Source organism: Leishmania panamensis, assembly GCF_000755165.1.
Source record: "Leishmania panamensis strain MHOM/PA/94/PSC-1 chromosome 3 sequence".
NCBI lineage: Eukaryota > Euglenozoa > Kinetoplastea > Trypanosomatida > Trypanosomatidae > Leishmania > Leishmania panamensis.
In genome coordinates this window covers 111,434-119,411 of record NC_025876.1, presented here as the reverse complement: position 1 = coordinate 119,411, position 7,978 = coordinate 111,434, and the positions used below count along the sequence as shown (strand labels likewise).

Sequence of the window (7,978 nt, the reverse complement as noted above, 5' to 3'; positions counted from 1 at the left end):
GACCGGGCCTGGATTCGCAGACTTGCACATGTTTGCCGCTGCTTGCTTTGCTTCTAGCATTCGGATCTGGTGATTGATGAGACGTTCTTCTTCATCGCTGTCGGAGTCGAAGCAGCTGGAATCGCCATGACGGGCGCTAGGGCAGTTGTTGCTACGGGTGTGCCGCGTACTTAAAGCTCGGTTCTGGTCCTCGTCAAGGTAATCACAGCTTCTGAGATTTGACGGCTTCTTGCGGGTTTGGCGGCCGAGACCGCTGTCGACAGTGTTCAGACGCTGAATGCCTTCATACGTGGTGAGATAGTTGTAGCTGACGCCGCTGCGTGGGGAGCGAAGGTTGTCCCTCATCTGATCTGCGAGGCTCTCGCAACTTTTGAAGACGTGGGTGACGGCGCTCGTATCGCGCATACTTGGGAAGACGTGCTCCCCCGCCCATGTCTGGGGGTTAAAAGTGCTGACGTTCGCATTGGACATGGCGCGGCTGTGTGGATGTGCGTGCGGTTGAGGAGGCGACCCGAGAGCTGAGGAGTTGCGCCGTTAAAAATGTGGTCGAAAGGCGAAGGAAAGAGAGGCCGAGGGTGCTGGGAGGGAAGTTGCAGAGGACTAGGATGACTCCAGAAGGAGAAAGAGAGAGGGAGGGCGTGTGAGCGCCGCCGTGGTTGTAGACGCGTGTGCGCGTATGTGAGCGTACGTGTGCGATGGGCAAACGGCACAGATGCAGCGTGAAGCCAGCAAACCGAAAGAAAAGGTCGAGGAAGCGATGGGAGGTGAGTTAGTGCTGTTTTGTGGAGAGGGAAGAGGGCACGTGATTCATCTGGCCAGCGCTTACCGGGGCCGTGCCCATCCTGAGTGAAGCGCCTGCATTCCCTGGGGGTTGGGTGGGTGGATGGGGGGGAGGGAGGAGGAGGAGAGGAGAGAGGGTTGATGGGGCAAAAATTGCCTGCGCCGGACACGTTCGTGCATGGGAATACATGCAGTGCCTCACAGCGCTACCCACAGCGTGGTGCTCTCTCGGCTCGCACACGAGCCCCGGCCGAAGAGAAGTCCACAGCGCATTTTCTGATGTTTTTCGTTGCCTGCCGAATAAATACACAGCCGGGCGGTCGAAGCGGGGCGGGGACGCGAAGTGAAGAGGCCGAAGCAACAGAGAGAGAGGGAAGGAGAGAGACACAACAGGCTCGCATCGACGCCAGCTCATACACACACACACACTTCACGGCGGATGAAGCGCAAGCGTAAAAGTGACACAGGCGCCACGAGAGAAGAACATTTGCCCTTTTTTTTTTAAGTCTCCCCGCAGACGCGTCCATCCTTTGCCGTCCAAAATGAGCTCAGCACCACTCAACTCCCTGGCCTGTTGCAGGCGCATCCCCTGGTGCGAAGCAGCCATAGACACACGCTACTCCAACGCGCTGACTCAGTCATCGGTGCACTGCCTCTGCCTCCAACTCGGTTCACCCTCTTCTTAGTTTGCCCCATAGCCGCTCGTGTTAGGCCGGTCTCCGCCAGACACGCCTCTCGGTGATGGCTCGGGCACCCCTCACATCACTAAGAAGCGAGGGCCGGGTGAAATGCGCTCGAGCCCATACATACATACATACGCACATACATACATGCGCGTGCTTATCCACACATCAGTAAACAGTAAGAGGAGAGAGGGAGGAAGAGCATACCGCGAGGGCGCCGGTGGCCCACGCGAAGCAGAGGAGCGCGTGCGTACACGTCCACGCCATGAGGAGGGCAAAGCCTCGTGAAAGGGTGGAGGTGGGGGTGGGGGCCTTCGGTGTTGAAGTTAGAGAATGTGGCGCGAGGTGGCCAACGAAGGCAACAAATAAATACACCGCCAAAAAAGGGGACGGGGGACAAATGTGCGTGTAGGACTGAAGAGAGGTCAAGCCGGAGAGGACGGAGGGCGGGGGGGGGGCGCAGGTGCCGTGGGACTTGCGTTCTATCAAGACACCCACCACCCCGACCACCAACACAACGCTACCGGCAACGACGACCCAGGGAATCGCAAGCGCGAAAAAACTAAGGGTTGGGGGTGAATAACGAGAGACAGTAGACCCCCCTCCCCCTACACACACACACACACGGGTATAGAAAACTCATCCACGCGCGCTCGGGGAGATCCGAGGATCGAAGGAGGGAGTGAGAGGGAGACCTCCAGGGAAAGACGTGGTTGCAAGTGATAACGACTTGCGACGGGAAAGCGATAAACTCGATAGAAAAACGACGAAGAGGGGCGCACGCGAAAGGGAAGAGGGCAGGACGCAGCAGCGCGCCTTGCGCAGCCAAGCGATCTCGAATGAAACTGCACGCGCGTGTGTGTGTGCGTGTGCGTGTGTCTGCTGTGGTGATGATGGAGGGAGAAAACACCCAACAAACTCGCAAAAAAAAACGAAGGGTGCCGCAGGCGTGGGTAGAGGGGGCAAGCGCGTAGTCCGGGGGAAGGGGACGGGAGACAAGAGGATGGAGAAGTCCACGCTTGATCTAAGGGTGAAGCAGAGCGGCGTCCGTGCCCAGGGCTACGAGCGGAAGGGCAACGGAAGAGAGAAACGAGTGATAGCCTGATGAGTGAGGTTATAGAGGAGAGGGAAAGAGGGAGGGGGGGGGGAGAAGTATGGAGGAGGGAGAGTGAACATATTGTCTCCCCTTCGAAGGACCACACACACACACACACACACGGAGGAAAAAACGCATCATTCGTACAGCAAAACAGAAAAGAAGGGGAACACGCATGTTCGATCTGTGGAGTAGGATAAAACGCGGGAACGAGTAAGCGTGTCGGTGAGAGAGAGACAGACAGACGTGTGCGCTGGTGTTCCTGCTGCGGCGAAGGCCGTTAAGGGGAAGAGGAGGAGAGGCACGGGGAGGGAAAGAGATCCTTACAGTCCCCTAAACCCCCCTCCCCCCTTGCACACATGTACATGAAGCACCTCTACCCATAGAGAACAAGAGTAGCGCATTTCACTCGACTGGGGCACCTTTCTCACCCGTCGCCTTCGCTGGCTGACCCATCCGCGTCAGCCGCCGTCGTCCCACTCGCCGACGTGGCTGGTGGGGTATTAGGAGGTGAGGCTCTCCTGCGGTGGCAGTGGCGCCGGCTTGCCGTGGCTGTGGTGGTGGGCAGTGCTATCTTGTCCTTCGATGGCGGCTTCGGTGCCGCTAAAACGGCAGTGGGTGAGAAGGGGAGGAGAGTCGCGTTCAGGCTTGGGCTTTTGCCATTGTGCTGCTTCACGCCCCACCCACCGGACCGCAGTTCTTCCTGCTCACCTCGCTGCTGCTTGAGTACTTCAGGCCCCCCTTCCGCAGCAGCACCATCGGCTTCTGCTGTCTCACCCTCCTGCACGCGTTGCAACAGCTTCGCGCTGAATTCGCCGAGGCTGGCGGCTGTTGCCGGTGCCGTGGCAGTCAGAGGCGACGGGTGCATAGAGCTGATAAGCAGACTGGGTATGCTGGGGGACGGATTGTGGAGAGGCACGCCCCCACTAAAGGTGTCTTCAGCGAGCGATGGGCGACGCAGTGCTACGGCCACCGCGCGGGCGAGGGATGATGGCGTGCGATGAAACAAACGACGCGAGGTTTTGTTGCCATCATACGGTAACGAAGTGGAGAGCTCTGCTGTTAGCATTGAAGCGTTGCCCTCAGCCTCTCCATCCCCTTCAAGAGACTGCGTCGCAGCACTTCGTTCCGGCGACGACGCGAGTGCTGTCGAGAGCGGTGGTGTGGGGTTAGGACGCTGTCGGTGTAGCCGCAGCACAGCAGCAGCGGCCGCTGCCGCCATGTCAGGGGTTGGTATGTCTCCGTCACAGCCCGAGCTTAATCGGTAGGACACACTGCCGCCGATACCACCAAACGGTGGCGATGGCAGCAGCTCGGCCAGTGGCGAGGCCGCTGCGGACGACGTCGGTGTTTCTCGTCCGTGGGCTGCGCGCGTACTGGCCGAGGCCGCGCCCCATGATGCCGCGCCCGCAGGTGTGGGGCCCGGCGTCGACGAGGTGGCGTCACGTACCGGCATCGCCAGGGACTCACTCTCGGACACCCCGATGATAGTGACGGAGCTCGTGTGGCGACATCGTGAGCTGCTTCGCATCGGTGACCCACGACGGCGACCGCCGCGACTGTTGTTGCCGTTATGACTGGTCGCATCCGTCTGACTGTTGAAGAGTGTCTTTGGGGCAGTCGCACACAGCTGTGTGGCACAGCACGTGTTCTGGCTGCGGCTATCTGCCGCTCTGACGGGCGTCTTGCGGTAGCTGGGCGACCGTGGAGGCACGAACGACGTGGAAGACACGAAGAGACGCTCGACGAGTGAGGGGGCAGCACCACTGCCACGTGTTCCCTCGCCACGGGCTGCAAATGAAGTGGAGGAGGTCGACGGGAGTGGCACGTGTGACGTCGGTTGCGTCTGAGGAGACGCCTCTGTTTCCGCAGCCGCTACTGCTGTTGCAGCGGCACTTGTCTTCCCGTGGCTGAGGACTGCGAAGGAAGGCAACTGCAAGAGACGCCTCGGGAAGACTGTCGCGGCGGTGGTCGTTACTGCTGCTGCTGCTGCGACTGTTGGGCTTCGTGCGACGATGCTGTTTTGGCTTCGGCAACTCCTGGAGAGTGTGCGGTGCGCCTCGCGCTTATCCTCGAAGGCAGTCACCTCTTTTTCCCCGTAGTCGGCATCACAGATTTCTTTGTCCTCGTGAAGGGTGTTCGCCTCGCCACCGTCGCTGTCGCCTTTGCGTCCCATGTCAGATGTCCTCAATACCTCCCCAACACCGCGCGGCACCTCGCGTTCGTACGACTCTCGTAGAGGCTGCAGCGCCACTGGCGAGTCTGCAGGAGAGGCGATATTCACGCTTTGCTCCTTGTCTACGCTGCGCACCTCTGCGGCGACTGAGGCTTTCCAGACGTGCCATGCCTGCGGCCGCACCGGTGGTTGGGCTGCCACTCCTCTCATGGAGAGGTGGAGCGCGGTGAGCAGGCGGCGATGTGAGTGATGCTGCAGCTGATCTTGGGGCTGAGGGTCGTCGCGCGCTGCTACCGCATTGCTGCCTGCAGCGCCGCTGCTCAGCGTCCACGCCGCCATCTCCACCAAGCCTGCCTCCTTGGCAAGGAAGGATCGTGGGGTGCCAAGAACGAACTGCAGAGACGACGTGTTGGGACTCAAGGCGTCCCCCCGATCCTCTTCTTTGTGCAGCACTCCGACTGAGCCCGTCGACGACGACGACAGAGCCGATGCGACTTGACCCGGTAGCGGCCAAGACGGACTAGGTAGACCAGGCGTGCTGGAGAAGAGCGTCAGCAGAGACCGATGCGCTCGCCTCGCCCAGCTGGGCGATGATGATTTGCCGCTCCATGGAACAATGACCAAGGACCGGTACGCCGAGGATGGTGCTGTCGCCGTGGTCGGGGAGCCACCAGTAGTGCCGTGCGTGGACGCTGGTGACATGGGTGTGGCTACTGCCACGCTGCCGCCTTGCATAAACAACAACGACGAGGCTGGGAGAGGGCCATGCCCGGTTGCGGTGGCGCTCAGCGAGAGCGTGGGCGGTGAGGCTATAGGGTAGAAGGACAACGACAACGAAGGGATGGACGTCATCGAGTTGCACGCCGGGGAACGGTCGGGAGGCATCTGCTGCTGCTGCGGAGGGTTGGGGGGAAGACTGAATGAATTCTCCTGCGTCGGTGACTGCTGTGGCGACAGCGGCGTCACGAGCGACAGAAAGGTAGGGCGATGGAAAAAACAAGGGTGGGGTAGCACCATGGGCGGATGGTGAGGCTGGTGGTGGCGCACTTCTGGCGTGACCACCGAGGCAAGGGGTGTGGTGCGGAACGTGAAGGGTGACCGAAAGTCATGAGCGCCGCCGCCGCCCGTTCCTCCGGTGCTATCGTTGCCGCCGCTGCCGCTGGAGAAGCTGTCTGACACAGCAGATATCGGGGAGAGGAGCGATAAGGAGGTGGAGCTCGCCGCGGGAGCAGTGCTGAGGATCGGCGGTAGCGAGGCCGGTGGCTGACCAAGCGGGTGCGCCAGCGAGGTGCCGGCAGTGAGGAGCGGCGCTTCGGGCAGCAAGCTAGGGCTATTTGGTCGAGCGGTCAGTCCAGCTGCTGCCGGGCTGCCGAAGGCGCTGAGGTCGCCGTTACCAACGCTGTACTTGCTAAGCAGGGGGCTGCACAACGCCGCGAAGAGCTGCCCTGGCGCGGAGAAGAAGTCGGAGCTATCGTTCTCCGGATCGCTGACTGGGGTGTGGGGGTTGCCGTACCATGACAACAACTCCTCGCCCACACTCCCACTCTTCTCTTCTCCTTCCGTAGCTGATACCGGTGAGGCCATCTTCGCAGAGGAAAACACCGGGTGCTGAGGCTGATGTTGTGGCAGCGGAGCTGGCGGCACTTGCAGGGGTCGAGGATGCGCCAGGGACGGTAAGACCAGCGTGGACGTCGACCAGGAGGGTGGTGACGTCGCCAGTGGAGACAAGGTGGGCACACTGGACATAGACAGCGCGGTCGGCGAGTGGGGCGGCACAACAGGCGTGACTGTGGCCGTCGAGCTCGCCCAGGGTAGCGTGGTAGCAAGCAAGAAAGCTGTTGACACCGGCGAAGCGCAGCTTGGATTCTCCCCAAAGCGTGCCAAGGCGGAAACTGAAGTGCCGGGGCTGTTGACTAAGGAGCCTGAGTCGTGCAGAGGTGATGAGCTAGGACCGGGTAGGGGCAGCTGCTCTTTCACGTACAGCGATGCCGAGACAGACGGCGTGAGGCGTTCCTCATCGGTGACGCCTTCCGAGGTGGGCATGACCGCCGCATCTACCGCGGTTGATGTGGCGATATCAGGGCCGAGGGCTGGCTCAGTGCGACTGGGCGAGTGCGACCGCCACGACAGCGGCACGGCAGCGTTCATAGAAATGGGGTGTCGTTCTGCATCTCGCAGCGCTGATGCAGTAGCAGGCGCGCGCTGCTCCAAGCAGACCTCATTGTGCGATACACGGCGGTTTGGTGACCGCGACCCAGCAAGCGACTCCGAGTGCGATGGAGGAGTGAGCTGCTGAGCGTCGTACAGCCCGTGCTTCCAAAGCGGTACTGATTGTTGAGAAGATGGGGCAGCGTTGATGGTGCCCGTGTCCGTGTGGGCAACTCTCTGGCCTGCCTCCTCGGCGAGGGCGCCGGGCTGCACGTGAACGGCAGCGGACCCCCTCACCAGCGGTGACAAAGCGCGTTCTCTGAAGCTGGGTGGCATACGTTCTGGCGTGAAAAGAAATGGTGGGGCGTCGACACGGTCGTGCGCGGCGCCGGGTGAGACTGCAGCGCCGCTCTTCTCGATCGTACGATAGGAGGGAATCAGGCTCGTTGTGTCGGCCCACGACTGCACTCGCACCACCGACGGCAGCAGCGTCGCCGATTTCATTGCTGAGTATGAGCCTTCTCGCCTGCTGTTCTCCACCGTTGCTACTGCACTCTCTGCCGCTTCGGTGTTGCTGCCAACCTTCTCATCGCGGCTCTTGGGATGCCTGCTGTCCTCGTGGCGGTTCGCATCCTCGATCACTGTTGGTGGTGTCGGCCGAGAAGGAGGGTAATACGGCGCGCTGACATCTCCCAAGGTGTTGCTATCGCCACCGTCGGTGTCTACAGCCCTGCCGCAGCTGTCTTCGGTGCCGTTCCGCGCGACTGATGTGTGAGCCTGCATGGCAGCAGCAGCAGCAGCAGCGAGAGAGAGAGAGAAAGCAGTTTGGTGCGCCACTCACAGATTTCTATGACAGCTGTGGCGGTGGTGGTGAAGGGTGTATGTCGTCTCACCACCCTTTGCCTCTTTCTGTTACCTTTACTGCTCCTCTCTTCTCGCTCTCTGCCGCCTTGCGCTGAGTGACGCACACCCCCCCCTTGTGCTCGCGGAGAAGAAGAGGGGTGGAAGGGTGGGTGGGTGGGTAGGTGGCGAAAAGGCGGAAGGATTCCCCTATTTACATAGCCCTACAACGAAGCAACGTGTGCCTCCGTCTCG

At 61.0% G+C, this 7,978-nt stretch overlaps 2 protein-coding genes across 2 annotated transcripts, besides 1 other annotated feature; both read right to left on the bottom strand.

Moving 5' to 3' along the window:
* On the bottom strand, positions 1 to 471 carry LPMP_030340 (hypothetical protein; the record flags this gene model as incomplete). The annotated part of the gene is made up of 1 exon (XM_010702675.1): positions 1 to 471. A coding segment is annotated over one exon (471 nt), but the record flags the coding sequence as incomplete, so codon positions are not given.
* An 827-nt stretch (positions 472 to 1,298) lies between these two features.
* Positions 1,299 to 1,621: a repeat region.
* Positions 1,622 to 2,986: 1,365 nt separating this feature from the next.
* LPMP_030330 (hypothetical protein) lies at positions 2,987 to 7,666 on the bottom strand (the record flags this gene model as incomplete). Its single annotated transcript, XM_010702674.1, has 1 exon — positions 2,987 to 7,666. One exon carries the CDS (start codon positions 7,664 to 7,666, stop codon positions 2,987 to 2,989), a length of 4,680 nt encoding a protein of 1,559 aa, XP_010700976.1.
* Positions 7,667 to 7,978: the final 312 nt, after the last annotated feature.